General features: G+C 39.3%; 1 protein-coding gene across 1 annotated transcript in view; it reads right to left on the bottom strand.

Annotated features, from left to right (window-relative positions):
* The window catches only part of PIK3R4 (phosphoinositide-3-kinase regulatory subunit 4), an 83,868-nt gene extending 70,890 nt beyond the window's left edge, over window positions 1-12,978 (bottom strand). The window contains exons 1-4 of the mRNA XM_021678899.2: window positions 12,456-12,978; window positions 10,722-11,498; window positions 2,767-2,900; window positions 226-808 (exon numbers count right to left, since the gene is read on the bottom strand). Coding sequence (XP_021534574.1) covers window positions 226-808; window positions 2,767-2,900; window positions 10,722-11,454 — 1,450 coding nt within the window. The 5' untranslated portion in view covers window positions 11,455-11,498; window positions 12,456-12,978. The remainder of the gene's footprint in view (window positions 1-225; window positions 809-2,766; window positions 2,901-10,721; window positions 11,499-12,455) is intronic.
* Window positions 12,979-17,890: the final 4,912 nt, after the last annotated feature.

Raw genomic sequence — 17,890 nt, 5'->3', positions numbered from 1 at the left:
GCTCAGTTGGTTAAGCGACTGCCTTCGGCTCAGGTCATGATCCCAGGGTCCTGGGATCGAGCCCCACATCGGACTCCCTGCTTGGCCGGAAGCCTGCTTCTCCCTCTCCCACTCCCCCTGCTTGTGTTCCCTCTCACGCTGTCTCTCTCTCTGTCAATTAAATAAATAAAATCTTTAAAAGAAAAAAAAATATGAGCAGCTATTACTTGGACAATAAACTCTTACCAGCATAGGCTAGTCTAACAATAGTAGCATCATCTTGGGCTAAGTGGGCTATGCCTGGCAGAATATATTCCGGATAGATATTGACATCATTGCGAGGAACCTCTTTGACAAGAGCAAGAACTTTGGTCAACGTCCTCAAGGCCTCAGCCCTCACTCTAGGAACAGAGTCATTGCTGAAATGCAAAAGATATGGAGTAATACGATCCAAAAGAATTTCTACACTTAATCTTGGGGCCAAATGCAAAATAAGTTCCAAAGCAGCAAGTTTGGAATCACAGTATTTAAGGGTCTGCAGACAGGACGTTATAACAGACACCAAGATAACCAGCCCATTTTCCTTAGGCTCTCCTTCTGCTTTTTCTGGCAGATCATGTCCACAAAGATTGTGAATTATGTTGGCCAAATCCTTCCGTATAACCAGAATGCGCTCATCTGCAGAAAGAAATGTTTCCTTGGCAAACTGGGCCATGTAGGGCTGAAGGAATGTGTAAAATATTTCAGGAAAGGCATTGCCACGCTGCTGCTTTAGGTAATCTTCTGCCCCTAAACGTTTATCTGGCTCACGATGAATCATCTGAGTTACCTATACCAAGGGGAGAAAAGGAGTAAAAAATAGATTTGAGAATAGCAGATTAAATCAGATGAAAGCTACAAGGGCAACTTAAACATGACATAAAGAATTTCTGAGGTAACTCTGACTCTTCTCAATCTTTGCCTTTCAAACTACTTTCAGAACCGGACTACAAGTAATATGTGACTCTACTACTATCCTACAGAGCAACAAGGAATTATATAGTAATGTATTACAGATGGCCCAGACACAAAGGGAGATATACCCTGTTCAGCATTCCCATTTATTAAGACAGGGGAGTAATACATTGCTGCCCACAACTCAAGGATTCTTAAACATTTTTGAGGGACGCCTGGTGGCTCAGTCGGTTAAGCGGCTGCCTTCGGCCCAGGTCATGATCCCAGGGTCCTGGGATCGAGTCCCACATCGGGCTCCTTGCTCAGCAGGGAACCTGCTTCTCCCTCTCTCTCCCTCTGCTTGTGCTCTCTCTGTCAAATAAATAAAATCTTTAAAAAAAAAAAAAAAAAAAAAAAAACATTTTTGAGTGGGGTAATACCACTGAGAATTTGAGGCAAACAATGGGATTTTCTCCAGAACAAAACTGTATACACATTTTTACACATAAAATTACACATGATTCTGAAAAGAATCAGAGAACCACTATAATTTATTTACATATCTCAGTTATGATTTAGAGTCTTAATACCCCAAGTCCAAGGGACTACATGGTTTAAGTGTAGTTCTAGGATCTAGTCAAAAAGGGAATCAGTGGTTTAAACTTCTCAAGTGTATAAGAGATGTTAAATCCTACAAACCCTAGAAATGATATACCTAATTTGAATTTATCATCTTTTCTGACATCTTAGGGAAATAATTTTCTTTCAATATACAGAGCACAGCTTAATTTTTCCTAGATCTTCAGTGAATCAGTCATTATTTAAATACTTAAAATAGAGCTTTCTGTGTATATTCTAAATAGGCACCTAGCATTGAACTTGCAAGGAATCAAATGAACTATAAATACCAGGAAAAGTGACTTAAATAGAATTCCTTTTACATTCAGATTAAGCCTTAAAGATTCGTCAGATTCACTCCTTTCATAGTTAAGAAAATGCAGGCCCAAACTCATGAAGTCACTTAGCCAATGTAACATGACAGATGAGTGCCATACCCAAAGACAGAACAGCCAGGTATACCAACTCCTAATCCAGTGCACGGTTCACTGAACATGAGCTAAACTGGCTTCCTCTAAAACATCTTATTTTTTAATACTTGCCATTTGTAAGAGAAATTAAAACAGAATATTTTAATATACTATAACTTTCTATGACTGAGAGTCATCATCATTATAAGCCATCAGTTACTGTATTGATGGACTTAATAAAGATCCCCTCAAACAGTAAGGTGGATATATGGCTTATGTGACCTCCCACAGAATTCTTTATATCTGTTCTGCTATACTAATTAGTGATTCTATAGCCTTCCTTTCCAGAACAGCCTCAAGAGAGACATACCAAGCTAGGTGTTTCTATATGAAATGGCCCTATACTACTGCATTATATTCAAGTTAATGTTTCCTGTCTCTTTCGTTTTAGATATATGTCTTCATTTCTTACTAGCAAGCTCTATCCTGGACAACATCTCTAACCCTCAGGCACCTCTTTACTTCCTCCCAAATCTATCCAAAGCAGAGCTGAAGACGTGTGTGCGTGTGTGTGTGTGTGTGTGTGTATAACATTATGCATGGTTTATATACATATAAAATTTAGTCAAATGAGCTCTGTGCCTGAAAAGAGGTAAAGTATTATACACTTCTCCCTCACAAAGTAAATAAAAATAGGCTGTTCGTAATTGTCTATGGGGCTTTATTGCTTTGTTCCAAATTCATAAAATTCCAGAGAGCTGTCTAATGCAAAAGTGAGAACACAATTCTATTAAAACCTAGTGGAGAATACTTGCAGCATAGTTACCAATTCTCTGATACTGCGATCTTCAATTTTATTTAGCACTTGTTCCGGGAAAAACTGTCCATTTCTATAAGCCAGAAGTTGAGAGAGATCAAACAGTGGTACACCTTCTGTAAAAAGCTCAGCTATAACACAACCTGGAAAATAACAGATATAAATCCATTAAAAATGCAATACAAGGTATCTTTAATACAGATCAAGAATTCAGAGAATTTGCAAAACTCAAAATGAAAATCCCTAAGTAAAATGAATTAAAAATTTTAACGCAACATACAACTACGATCAAGCAAGACAGGAAAATGTCTATTGCCTTATCATCAGTTTCAGTGTAAAGTCAAAAGAAGCCCAGTGAATAGTTCTCCATCTTAAAAAAGAAAAATCAAATGAAATTACTTCCTAGTTCTCAAATTTAAAATGAATGTTTGTATATAATATATACATACATATATTTACAGACAGATTACAAGTCAAAAGAAATAATGATTTTTTTAAAATATGGACTTATTTTAGACATTAAGTTCATAAGGAACTGAGAATTCATATCTGACAACTCATTTATTCACCATCAAACAAAAAGTTATTAGGTGTCTACTATACACTAGACACTAGCAGTGCATATAATAGATAAAATCCTTGCCCTCATGAAGCTTTCATTCTAGGAAGACAGATAAAATAAACCAGTGAACAAACGTGAGGAGTGTTACAAAGTACAGGTATAAGACTAGAAAGGGAAGGAAAGATAACCCAATCATTATGCACTTACATAATCTTCAAACAAGGAATAAAAAAAATCTATCCACATTCCAAAAAGGACAAACCAGTTTCACTGAATCATTATATGACCTGCATTTCACAAGTCTTTTTTTCTCTAAGACAGAAAGAGAAAGAGTGTAGGTGCATGTGGGATTGGGGCGGGGGGGCAGTGGCAGAGGGAAAGAATCTTAAGCAGGCTCCAGACTCAATGTGGAACCCCATGTGGGGCTCGATCTCATGACTCTGAGATCATGACGTGAGCTGAAATCAAGAGTCAAACACTCAACCAACTGAGCCACCCAGGCACTCCTATATTTCACAAGTCTTAAAAAGATCCTTAAATAACCTTAGTTCACAGCATCTGCATCTGCTGGTCTCTCTACCTAGAATGGTACTCCCCAAAATGTCCCCCTGACTTATACCTCCACCTCCTTCAGGTCCTTCATCAAATGTCATTCAGGATATTAGCAGTAAGTAAACTAACCAGTTTAAAATTGCAAGCCCCACCACCACAACTACCCCATACTTCTTGCCTGGCATGTTCCCTTTTCCCTTTCCCTGCTGTTTTTCCCCACAGCACCAACTGCCAAATTAAATATATTACGTATTTATTTTCTTTACCATCTTGTATACCCACTAGAGTGTAAACTCCACTTTACACTCTATAAGGGATTTTCAGGAAGGGATTTTCACCTATTTTGCTCACTAAAAAATTTCCAGGAACTAAACAGTTCCTGACACATAATAAACACTCAATAAAGTTCTTAAATTAATCTCTACCTATTTGTGTCAAGTTTTAGAATAAAAGACTTAAAATAGCTATTAAAAATACCATAAGCAAGAAGGAAAATAGAAGACAGGACCAACACTACAAACCAACTGGATCTAAACACTCCACCCAACAACAGCGGAATACAAATTCTTCGCAGGTACACATGGAACACTCTCCAGGTTAGACCATATGCTAGGCCATAAAACAAGCCTCAGTAAGTTTAAAAGGACTGAAATTATACAAATCATGTCCTTCAAACCACAATGGAATAAGAGATCAATAACAGAAGAAAGCTTGAAAAATTCACAAATATGTAGAAATTAAACAACACATTCCTAAATAATAAAATGTATCAAAGGGAAATGAGAAAAATACTTTGCGATGAATGAAAATGAAAACACAACATACAAAACATATGGGATGCAACTAGGACAGTGTTTAGAGGAAATGTGTTAACTATAAACACCTATATTTTAAAAGAGTGCAGGACAATAACCTAACCTTAACCTTAAGAAACAAGAAAAGTAAACAAAAACCAAAGCAAACAGAAGGAAAGGAATAATAAAGACTGGCATGGACATTTGTGAAACAGAATAGAACACAATAGAGAGCATAGACAAAATCTAAGGTTGGTGCTTTGAAAAGCTCAACAAAATTGACAGACTCCTACTAAAAAGATAGATGTCTCAAACTACTAAAATAAGGTATGAAAAAGGAGACACACTACCAACCTTGCAGAAATGAAAAAGAACTATATTTTGAACAACTGTATGCCAACAAATTAGATAACCTAAATAAAATGGACAGATTCCTGGAAAGATACAGATTACCAAAGCTAATTTAAAAAGAAACAAAATCTCAATAGACCTTATAAGTAAAGAAATTGGATTAATAATAGACATTCCACAAAAGAAAAGCCTAAGACAAGATGCCTTAACAGAGGCTTCACAGTCTATCAAATGTTAAAATACTTAACCATCCTTCACAAATTGTCCCAAAGAAACAGGAGAAAAGGTAACACTTTCCAACTCATTCAAAATTACCCTGGTACCAAACCAAACGAAGACATTACAAGAAAAGAAAACTACAGACCAATATTCCTGATGAATATAGACACAAAAACCCTCCAAAAAATACCAGCAAACTGGGTGCAGGAATTAGTAAGTCCATACCAATAATTTAAAAAAAAAAAAATGAGGGGAAAGAGAGGACACTTGAGTATGCCAGAATGCTGAGGGCCCACGGTGAATGTGGAGGAAGTACTAGAGTTGGAAAATCATCATTTACAATCAAAGACTGGGTCAGGCAAGAATCAGCAATGGATGCCAAATCAAGAAGGAATTGTGATGACTGGCCTCTATTTGCATATTTTTGTATTTGCATGGTCTTTAAGTTTCTTCCCACAGGCTGCTTATTAGTTGCAAGGCATTAAAAAAACAAAAGGTAACTATAGAGGGGAGAATCAGGCAAGACCTTGACCAGGTGATCAAAATTAACATCACCAACAAACATCATTTGTCTCTAGATGTGATACTGCGAAGATGCATCATCACATATACAGTATACTGAGAATGAATAATCTGAATCTAATCAAAAGGAAAAATCAAACCGTAAATGAGGTACATCCTATGAAAAAACAAAGGGGTGGAGTGAGGTGCTTGACCACATGCATGAGCACACACAAACACACAATGCAGGTAAAAGCCAGTGAAAACTGAATAAGGTCTATATCTAGTTAACAGTAATGCTCCAATGTCAATTCCAGACTTTGAGGTGGTACTGGTCATATAAGATATCACTAGTGGGGAAGCTGGGAGAAGCATTCTTCACTATTTTTGCAACATCTATCATTTAAAATAAAAAGTATAAAAATAATTTTTAAAAATTTAAGGAGAGAGGTAGTATTCAAAAAATGTCAATGTCATGATGACAAAAAATGGCTATGAAGATGTTCCACATCAAAGGAAGCTAAAGAGACATGACAACTAAATGCAATACCAAACCCCAGACTGGGTCCCATCCTGGAGCAGTTCAAATGCTGTAAGGGACATTATTGGGTCAAAAACAAAATCAGAATTAAAATTGTAAATTATTTTATCAATGTTAAATTTGCTGCAGTTGATAACTGCAACATACAATTATGTAAGTGTTATGTAAGAGAATAGGATCCTAGGATATATACTGAAGTATTTAGAAGTAAAGAGCCATGATGTATGAAACTTAATCAGGGGGAAATCATGGGGGGTAGGGCGGGGTGCAAAAAAAATGTACAGGTGATAAAGCAAGTGGAGCAAGATGTTAACCAAGCGAATCTGGGGATTCTCTTCTGCAAGTTTTTAAAGTATTCTAAGTTTGAAATAATTTCCAAGTAAAAAGTCAGAAAGAAACATAGCTACATTTGACTCTTTACAACAAAATGGGGATTGTTATGGACTGAGTTGTGTCTCCCCCCCTCCCCAAAATTCATATATTTAAGCCCTAACACCCAGTACCTTTAACCTGACTAAATACAGGTGACAGGGTCTTTAAAAAGGTAACTGAAGTTAAATAAGGTCCTAAGTCCATTATGACTGGTGTCCTTGTAAGAAGGGGCACCAAGGAAGAGGCCTTATGAGTACACCATGAGAAGGTGGCCATCTGCAACCCAAAGAGAGTGGCTTCAGGAGAAATCACTCCTGCTGGCACCTTGATCTTGGACTTCCAGCCTCTAGAACGGAGGGAAAATAAATTTTTGTTTAAGCTACCAAGTCTGAGATACTTTGTCATGGCAGCCCTAGCAAACTAATACAGAGGTGAATATAGGACTTTTTTCTTGCAACTTTTAGAATGTTGTTCTGGAAAAGGTGTTATTAGGCAATATTTCCCTATGGAACAAATTGTTCAAGGTGTCTTCATCAACACTAAGTCCTTATAATTCAGATATCAGCTCAAATGTTACCTTTTCATACAGGAGGTCTTCTCTGACCATTTTATCTAAAGTCGTCTCCTACCAACCTTTGTCATAACACTTAAAAGTCATAACTCCGTCACAGCACTTATCACTTAACGAAAATTAACTTGTTTGTTTATTCTCTTTCTACTTCACTAGAACATAAGCTCCTTAAGGGCAAAAACTTTGTCAGTCTTGTTCAGAGCTGTACTCCCAACATGTACACAACAGTGTCTCATATATAATAGACAGATAATACTCAAATATTTGTCAAGCAAATGAATGAAAGATCTCCAGGAAAAGGGTTCTGCCCACTTATATGACCAGAGACAAAGAATATATACCCCTCCCCAAAACTAGCAGCCACAAACCATGGATGTGCATCAAGATGGAGAAAAGTAACATTCAAAACCCAAAGAGCCTACATCAAATCTTAGGAGCAGTACAAAGTGGACATATCCCACCCACCTCTTTCAAAAAATTTAAAGGGTCTATCTTCAGCCAATAGAGTATAGGACTCTTAGTCTAGAAAAACAAATGCTGAGTAAGTTTACGGAACTATAATGCACACAGAAAGGATAAATATAAACTTTTCATTGACCCTTGAAATTTTAAAACTCTAACAAACTTCCAGTTATAAAATAAGTCACAAGGATGTAATGTTATATGCCAATTATACCTCAGTTAAAAAAAAAAAAAGCCTATAAATGATCCCAAGATTAAAGTGATCACATTTTTAAGCTAAAGGAATTTTAAAAGTAAAAATGGTTTGCCAAAAATTTTGATAAATTCACTGATCAATAAAGTTGGGACTCTGATGAATTACATTTCTAATCTTGTTATATTCACAGCCTGGAAGCTAATTCTTAAGCTTATCAAAAAACACCCCTCAGTATTATCTCAGGACACAGATTAGTAAACTGAATGGACCAAAAGAGGTTACAAACCTGTGTAACAATTCTTGTTCATTACCCTCAATGAAATACACTTCTTCATTAATTACGTTACTTTTCCTAAGTAATCTAAAATACCGTTCAATTTACGTTTTCTTTGCAGTGGACAGATTAAACCCAACCTTTGCAAAATTCATGAAAAATGGCACTGATACATACAGAGTTCACATGGTATTCCTCAGGATACCATTTTCAGCCCATTTCTCTTCCCAAAAGTTCATAAAGAATCTTGAATCCATGGCCTGGCTTCAAGTGGTGTGTGTATGTGAAATAACGTATATTAATGCATGGTACTTTCTTCTAGAGAAGGAGGCCATTGATTTCAACAAAATCTTTAAGGGGATCCCAAAAAAGCTTAAGAATCACTTTTCTACAAACCCTCACTGGTTACAAACCCATTACGTTGGCTACAATTACTACCTATTTCCTGGTAACTACCAAATCTCCACCTCCATCCCAAATCTCTATGCACCAAACCTTTATAAGCAACTGCCTATTGTACTTCTTTCTTTTTTTTTTTTTTTAAAGATTTTATTTATTTATTTGACATGAGAGAGAGTTAGCGAGAGCAGGAACACAAGCGGGGGAGTGGGAGAGGGAGAAGCAGGCCTCCTGCGGAGCAGGGAGCCCGATGCAGGGCTCGATCCCAGGACCCTGGGATCATGACCTGAGCCACCCAGGCGCCCCTGCCTATTGTACTTCTTCTCCTGGATATCCCCCAGACACCTTCAACTCAACATATCTAATGAGACTTCATCATCTTCCCATCCCCTTTACCTGTTCATCCTCCTATTTCTCCTATGTCAGTGACCATCATTGCCAATCCACCCAATTTCCCAAGCCGGGGTGAAAGGAGTGCTCTTGACTTCACCTACCAATCAATCACCAAGTCCTAACAATTCTACCTATCTCTGAAGTATTCTTTTTTCTACTCCCTCTCCAATTCTATCACAACTTTAAGCTTGTCAGGGTCACGTCTTATCTGGACTACGGCAGTTTACTTCTAGCTAGTTTTCCCCTCTCCAAGGTAGTTCTGCAATCTACTCTCCATGCTACAGGGTTTATCTAAAATACTTACCTGATAATGCCCCCGTAGGATAGCACGGGCATACCAGACCCTTTCTGATCTGGGGCTTGCTTACCTCACACTCTACACTCTATGTTCCAGATATAGTAAACTACTTAAAGTGTCCTAATAAATCAGTGCCTCGTGCTCTGGTATTCAAGTCTTTGTATAAGCAACACTCTGCCTGAAACAAGCTATCCTTGCCATAGCTAGCTCCCAATCATCTTTTAGTTCCGTTTAAAAATCATCCTTCCAGGGCGCCTGGGTGGCTCAGCTGGTCAAGCGACTGCCTTCGGCCCAGGTCATGATCCCAGAGTCCTGGGATCAAGTCCCGCATCAGGCTCCCTGCTCAGCGGGGAGTCTGCTTCCTCTGACCCTACCCCTTCTTGTGCTCTCTCTCAAATAATTAAAATCTTTAAAAAAAAAAAAAAATCATCCTTCCAGGGGCTCAGTCAGTTAAGCGTCTGACTCTTGGTTTCAGTTCAAGTTATGATCTCTTGGGTCTTGAGATCAAGCCCAGGGTCAAGCTCCCTGCCCAGCGGGAGAGTTGGCTTGAAGATTCTCTCCCTCTGCCCCTTCCCCAACTCGTGCACACACAAGCGAGCACTCTCTCTAAAATAAATAAATCTTTAAAAAACCTGTATGATCTTTCCAATAAAGAGGCCTTTCCTGATAGTGCCTCTCTACCCATACCATGAAGATTAATTTAAATATTTCTATACTATAACAGCACCCTGTGCTTATCACCCCCACAGCAAATCACTCTGCATTGAAATGTCCTTTTTCAATATCATATCTGTCTCCCCATTAAATGTAAACACCTTGAAAAGAGGGACATTACAAAAAAAAAAAAAAAAGAAAAGAGGGACATAACTGTCCATCCACCTCCAGAACTTAAGACAGTGCCTTGGGGTACCTGGCTGGCTCAGTGGGTAGAGCATGTGACTCTTGATCATGAGTCATGAGTTTGAGCACCACATTGGGGGTAGAGTTTACTTTAAAAAAAAAAAAAAGATGGGGCGCCTGGGTGGCTCAGTCGTTAAGCGTCTGCCTTCGGCTCAGGTCATGATCCCAGAGTCCTGGGATCGAGCCCCGCATCAGGCTCCCTGCGCGGCGGGAAGCCTGCTTCTCCCTCTTTCACTCCCCCTGCCTGTGTTCCCTCTCTCGCTGTGTCTCTCCCTGTCAAATAAATAAATAAAATCTTTAAAAAAAAAAAAATTTAAAAAAATAATAAAAAAAAAAGACATGCCTGATACATACAGAAGAATTCAAATATTTTTTAAATATTTGAATAAATGAACCACTCTGCATTTCCTAGGCAATTAAACATGTCCAAAGAAAAACTGCTGTATCTATCTGAATAGCGTATGAGATACCAAGAAAATAATTTTTCAACATATGGGATTTTCTAAAAGCTACATTTCAATATTCCAGAGTTAAAATATATGCACATCCCCCCTTGGCAAATTTGACCAATTCGAATACCTGCTGAAAAGATATCCATTGCCCTCTTCAACTCTCCTCTTGTTCTCTGATTACTATGTAAGTCTACAAGTGGAGTTGAAGGATCTCTCATATATTCTAACTCAGTAGCAAACAATCCACCATCGACAAAACGTTCAGGAGCAATATAGCAAGTTCTCCTCCTAGAAGTGTCAAAGAAATAGTTGAAATCCGCTGGGTTGTCCTCTGGAAGATAAGTGGGCTTAAAACTGGCGAAGTCAGTTAGAAGGACCCAATTCCAACTGGTGACCATTACATTCTCAGTCTTGATGTCCCCATGACGGACTCCAGATTTGTGTGCTTGGTCCACCGCTGTTAGGATCTGGAAAGCAATCCAACGCTTCTCAATGTTATTTAAGAATGGACGGGTACTGATGCGATCATAGAGGTTGTCTCGCACATACTGCCTAAAGAGCATGGCTGCTTTCTCAGATGCTTTTTCTACTGCTTTCTGAAAAGGTAGACAGTTCTGTGCAGAATGAAGCCTGATTTTCAGTTCCTCCAGCTCTTGTTTATAGCTGGTTAAAGGCAATGTGGGATCCTGAATTGCAAAGACCTTCACAACCACCAGGCCTTCTCGGTGCTTCGCTCGAGCAACTTTAAAAAACCTAGTACTTCCCAGGCTCTTATCGTATTCAAAGTCATGGATGTCTGAGAAATAACTCTCCACAGAAAGGATCTGGGAAGGAGCAATGCCAGCAAGCTGATTTCCCATAATGGCAGCAAGCACCTCTGGGTCTGTAAGTCAGGATACAACACCTACTTTAAAAAAAAAAAGACAAAATAAAATAAAAAGGAGGAGGAGGAGAAGAAAAGATACAAGCAATGAAACACCATTATTTGTGTTCTCTTCCTAAAAGACAGATGCACCATATTTCTCTTCTACTGAAACCACTGTATCTAGTCTTCTAGGCAGCCTCTAAATTTTAAACACATTTATCTAAAAAGACCTTGTTTTATGTTTTCCTTTCCAGGAGCTGAACTATCTTTAAATAGACCCCTTCAGGGCGCCTGGGTGGCTCAGATGGTTAAGCGTCTGCCTTCGGCTCAGGTCATGATCCCAGGGTCCTGGGATCGAGTCCCGCATCGGGCTCCCTGCTCCTTGGGAGCCTGCTTCTCCCTCTGCCTCTCTCTCTCTCTCTCTCTCATGAATAAATAAATAAAATCTTTAAAAAAAAAAAAAATAGACCCCTTCAATATTAAGTTGAAAATGTTAGAATGTGTATTTTCTGCCATTTAAATTTAAAAATTAATGAGCCTTTATATGTGTTCAGCATTGTGCTTGGGGCTATGAGGGTCACAACAGTACTATATGACAGTCTCTGTCCAAGAAGAACCTGTGGTCTTGGATGTAAGACACAAACACATTAAAAACTTAAAAATAAAAAGTGATAATAATTAAACATAAACACTTAAAACTGACTAAAAATCGCCTAAATCAAATAGGTCACTGAACTCCTCAAAGATCAAGCTAAGATCCAAAAAAAAAAAAAAAAAATCAGTAACTCCTGGGCGCTTCCAGCCTAATTCCAGTGTGCTGGAATTCCAGTGTGCTAATTCCTACCACCTAACAGGCGGCATGAAGTTGTTTGATGTGCAAGAACAAGGAAAAAACACACACTTGCCAAACACAGCCCAGGATTCTCCTAGCTCATAATCTGCAGGAAATAAAGGACACTCATACACACACGACCATGCGCACGGATAAACATTTACGCTAGGACTCCGGAAAGTGTCACAAGTTGGTCACTAGCTCACACTGAGGTCATGACGGATCACTTCAGGGTCTGCGCGGGATTGGGAGTCAGCAGCCAGGCGAGCCCTGGGCGAGCCTTCTGTATGAGGGGTCTTCTTTCAAAGGCAGGAGGTGGGACGTTGGGGGAGGGAGGCCGAAAAGTCCCAATTTCCAGAAACCAAGGTGGTCCGCAGGGGAGAAATGAAAAGCTCTCGGTGCCGCAGTAGATAAACGAAGCCAAGCTGAAGGGATGCCACATATACCCCAAGAGTTGCCCCCGCCAGTCCCCTACTCTGCCCTGGGAGCCATGCGTCCCCGGGCCTCACCTTCCTCTCGCGCGGATCTCTGGACCCTCGAAGACCTCTAGACTCCTCCAGAGCCTCACCAGCAGGCGGGCAGGTGGGACTTGGGATAGAGCGGGAGGCTGCAGGGAAAGAACCACTTCTTCAGCGGAAGCAGACCAGTAAACGCCAAACTCCCGGGAAAGCTGCCGGCTCTGACCTCTCTTCCTGTCGCAGAGCGGAAGTGACGACAGAGTAAGGCTTGAGAAAGAGAGCTAGTGGCTAGGGAGTTGGTTGCTAGGGAACGAAGAAAGGGCGTGGCCTCATTCGAAGCACCTGGAGGAAGAAAATAAAATGTTCTGTCAATTTATTTCCCATGCTGGTCTTCTATCGTTCCCTAAACTCTGCGGCTTCTGACATCCCCAGAACAGAGTTCTTTAAGATAATTCACAGGTCTATTTAGGAAAGTTAATATATCACAAGTTGAATTTTTTTAAGAGCTTTATTACAGATATAATTTACATACTATAAAGTACACCTGTTTAAAACATACAAATCGGGCGCCTGGGTGGCTCAGATGGTTGGGCGTCTGCCTTCCGCCCAGGTCATGATCCGGGGTCCTGGGATCGAGCCCCACGTCGGGCTCCCTGCTCAGCGGGAAGCCTGCTTCTCCCTCTCCCTCTGCCTCTCCCCCTGCTCATGCTCTCTCTCTCACTCTGTGTCTCAAATGAATAATAAAAAATCTTTAAAAAATAAAACATACAAACCAATGGCTTTTTATATATTTACAGAGTGGTTCAATCATCTCTATAATTTAATTTTGGAACATTTTCATTACCCCCCCCCAAAAAATTTTGTAATCATAAGCAGTCACTCCTATTCTCTCCCTTTCTCCTCCCCGTCCCAGCCCTAGGTAATTACTAATCCATATTCTGTTTCTATAGCCTTGCCTTTCCTGGATATTTCATATACATGGTATATAATATGTAGTTTTTTGATTGACCGTTTTCACCTCACATGTTTTTGAGGATTATCTCTGTTGTAACTTGTATCAATACTTAAATTTCTTTTTATTGCCAAATATTCTATTGTATAAAGATTCCACATTTTGTTTAACCATTCATTAGTTGGTGGACATTTGGTGCGTTGTGTCTACTTTTTGGTTATTATGAATAATGCTGTATGAACATTCCTGTAGAAGGCTTCGTGTGGCCATGTGTTATTTCTCTAGGGTAAGCATATAGGAATGAAATTATGGAATCATATGGTAGCTCTATGTTTAACAGATTGATAAGCTGCCAAACTTTTTTTAAAGTTACTGCACCATTTTACATTCCTACCAGCAATATAGGAGGGTTCCATTTTCTCCATATGGTCATTTATTGTTGTTAGTTTCTATCTTTTTGATTATAGCAATCCTAGTGGGTGTGAAATATCTCATTGTGGTTTTTATCTGCATTTTCCTAATGACTAATGATATTGTTAATCATCTTTTTGTGTGCTTATTGGCCATTCATGTATCTTCTTTAAAGAAATGTCTTTCAAATCTTTTGCCCATTTTTTCATGGGTTATTTGTCTTTTCATTATTGAGTTTTAAGAGTTCTTTATATATTCTGGATATAACTCCCTTATCAGGTTTGCAAATAGTTTTTCTCTGTGTTGTCTTTTCGCTTTCTTGGTTGTGTCCTTTGCAGCACGAAATATTTTAACACAAAGCTGAATTTTTTTTATCATCCTTGCAACAATCCCTCCTCCCTTATTCCCCATCTCAGGAGGCAATATTACCACTCACTGGATGCCTCAAACTACAAATTTAGAAGTCATTAAGTCATCCTAGACATCTTTCTACGCTCTCCCTCTTTCATCCACCCCCATTCAATATCATCCTCCTGATGATTCCACCTCTAAAATATGCCATGAAGCTATCTACTGCCATCTCTCCAGGGCCTAGGACAAGCCACCATTATTGTGATAGCTAGATTTTGAAACCTACTCAGAAAAGGCATTCCCCACCCACAATATTATTTTTTGTACTTTTCCCATGATTTCTTCTGGGTTTTTTATGACTTCATTTTGTGTCCTTAAATTTCTGAAGTATAGGTCCAACTTTATTCTTTCTCAAGAAGGATACTCAGGTATCCCAAAAGGTTAATAAGTAATCCATTTTCTCCCCACTTATTTTAAAATGTCATATTTACCACATACAAGTTTCCTATATATATTTGGGTGGGTCTTTTGCTGAACTTTCTCTTCTGTACATTGAGTTGCCATTTAATTCACCTGCCAGTACTGTTTTAATTATTATAAAATGTTTTCATGTCTAACATAGCTACTGCTAGAGTAATCTTTTTTAATTACAACTATAATCATAAAGATTATAATCATGTAATCATAAGGATGCTTCCATACTTCCAGATTCTCCTCCCTTGTTGTTAGGCTAAACTTAAAAATCCTTAGCTTGGCCTACAAAACCCTGCACGATCTGACTCCTACCCCTACACCCCACCATAACTGGCATTACTCATTGTCCCTCTCAGTCCCACACAATAGCCTCCCTTTGCTCCTAACTTGTCAAACTTCTCTCTACCACTCGGCCTTCAAATTTACTCTTTTCTCCACTTAGAACACCCTTTCCCCCACTCTATGTAGCAAAACTTGCTCTTCTTTCAAGTCCCAAATTAAGTGCCAGTACTCCTGGAAGGTCTTTCCTGAAATTCTCCACCACCACCACCACCACCATTTTATAATCTCATGGACACCAAACTTTTTCTTCATAGCACTTATCACTGAAATCGTTTCATTTGGGGATGGACGGCTAACTATTTGTTTAAGGTCTGCTTTCCCACCTGACCATCAACTCCATGAGGTCAGTGATTGTGTAATTCTTATTCACCAAGGTATCTTCAGCAACTAGAATAGTATCTGACACACAGTAGATATTCAATAGATATTTGAATCAATAGATGTGGCCTTATAAGGTTTGTGACCACTAGGGCCAAGATCATGAGTTCTAGGACTAGGAATGTCTAAAATATTTATAAGAATTGCTACACACATGGGGTGCCTGGGTGGCTCAGTCAGTTGAGCATCTGACTCTTGATTTCGGCTCAGGTCATGATCTCAGGGTCATGAGATCTGGCCCTGCATCAGGCTCTGTGCTCAGTGGGGAGTCTGCTTGAGATTCTCCCTCTCCCTCTCCCTCTACCCCTCCCCCTGCACATCTGTGCTCTCTCTCTCTATCTCTCTCAAATAAATAAATAAATAAAATCTTTTAAAAAAAAGAATTGCTACATACACAGTTATTTAGAGATAATATTTTAGGATTATATCCATATCTCAGGTACTAGATATATCATGTATGTAAGTGCTTAAACATCTCTTCAATAGAGAGCTTATGGTGTAGAAATGGGATAAATCTCTCTCAATTTAGATCACTCTTGCATTTTCCCCACATCTATTTTTCCCCAACAGTACATTTTGTAAAGTAATTCATGAAATATTTTTCAGTGCCTTCTATACTCACTTCTATGGTTTTCTTTCCCATTCTTTCTTTCTTTTTTTTTTTTTTTCCTGTTTTTAAATAGGAATCATGGCTGCCCAGGAGGCTTTTTTAAAGGAATCTCACCTAGTCCTTTTGAGAGTAAATAAAAAAATAAAATTGACTTGCCACTGGTGGAGTAAAAAGGAGAAAGAGCCAGCAAACACACTTCTATCCTCTAGTCAACGGCCTCTCAGCTACATTGTGGCAGAGATGACTAAATGTCCCTTCTACAGAAAATAGATGTTTCAGGAAAGTAGCTGTACTAGAGGAACACCCCACCCCTTGCATATAAGAGGGGCTAATTGACTAGCTCTCTCTAGCAAGTATAAGTGGAAATTATATATTTCACTTCCAGGTCAAGGCAGTTAAGAGGTGAATGACCTTCTCTGTTCTCTCTTTTCCTTCAGCCTAGATGCAGGGACTTCAAGGCCTTAGGTAATGCCAGAGCCACCAGATGATAGGAGCATGTGTCCCTGAACGACAGCCTGGAGAAAGACCACCTGTTAAGTAGGAACACCCACACAGGACTTTTACATAAGCAAAAGTAAACTCCTATGTGTTAAGCCAGTGAAATGTTGATATCTACCTGCCACAGTAGTCTTAGCTTAACTAATCCATTCATCTTCCAGATCTCTAAACTTCCTTACCTCTCCTGGCTACTCACCTCACCAGTGCACTTCCAGTCTTACAAGGTGTCCGTGTGGACTCTCTGCAATCCTTGCATCCTAAGGAAAAGGAGTAAAGGAAAATTCCTAATGTAAACAACACCTTTCGGTGAATAGTAAACATTTTCTTTTTTTGTAGAAGATGGCCAGCTAACAGATGCAAAGGGAATTATAAGAAATTACCATTTTGTAATTGCAGTATAATAATTGGTTCCTACAAGGACTGTCAATGGATCTATAATCATTGGGCAAAGGGTGTGGATAGACTCATGGTGCCCAAGGAATAGGTACAGATTACTTTCTACATTTGGAAGGGGGGGGAAATGAATCTTTTATGGTGGAAAATTCTGGCAGCAAACCCTTTACCCAACTGATAAAACTTAATATCACTAATAGTAGGACAGAGGTACTATGAGGCTCCTGATATAATGCAATGGATAGTACACAGTATCATCCACGAAGCATTCTTACCAAGGATGTTTAACCTGAATCCAATCAAGCCTCTAGACCTCACTGTCCAATATGATAGCCACTGGCCATATTTGAATATTGAGCACTTGAAATGCAGCTACTCAAAATGGAGACGTGTATAAAAAACACAGGATTTAGGGCAGCCCTGTCAGAACCCCCCCTCTTGAGAGCTTTTTCTGTATTGTCACTTAATAAACTTCTATTGTCCTCAAGATTCATTCTTCAACTTCCTGAGACAAGAACCTAGCTCTCCCGCTTCATTTTGGTGCCAAAACCCGGGATCACTTCCACCGAAGGGTGAGTAAAAGTGGACTCTTCTTTTCTTTCCTGGGAGATGTCTCTCTCTTAGGTGACGTCTTCTCACAAACGACAAAACCGGGCACCCGTCAGCCAGCTAAAGGTGAATAGCGTGGCCACGGGTCTTAAAGTCTCAGGTGACAGGCTTCTGGACAAAGGT

The sequence above is a fragment of the Neomonachus schauinslandi genome, chromosome 1 (genome assembly GCF_002201575.2).
Source record: "Neomonachus schauinslandi chromosome 1, ASM220157v2, whole genome shotgun sequence".
NCBI classification, from domain to species: Eukaryota; Metazoa; Chordata; class Mammalia; order Carnivora; family Phocidae; genus Neomonachus; species Neomonachus schauinslandi.
Note: the sequence above shows the minus strand (reverse complement) of the source record. Positions and strands in the feature narration are given on the sequence as shown.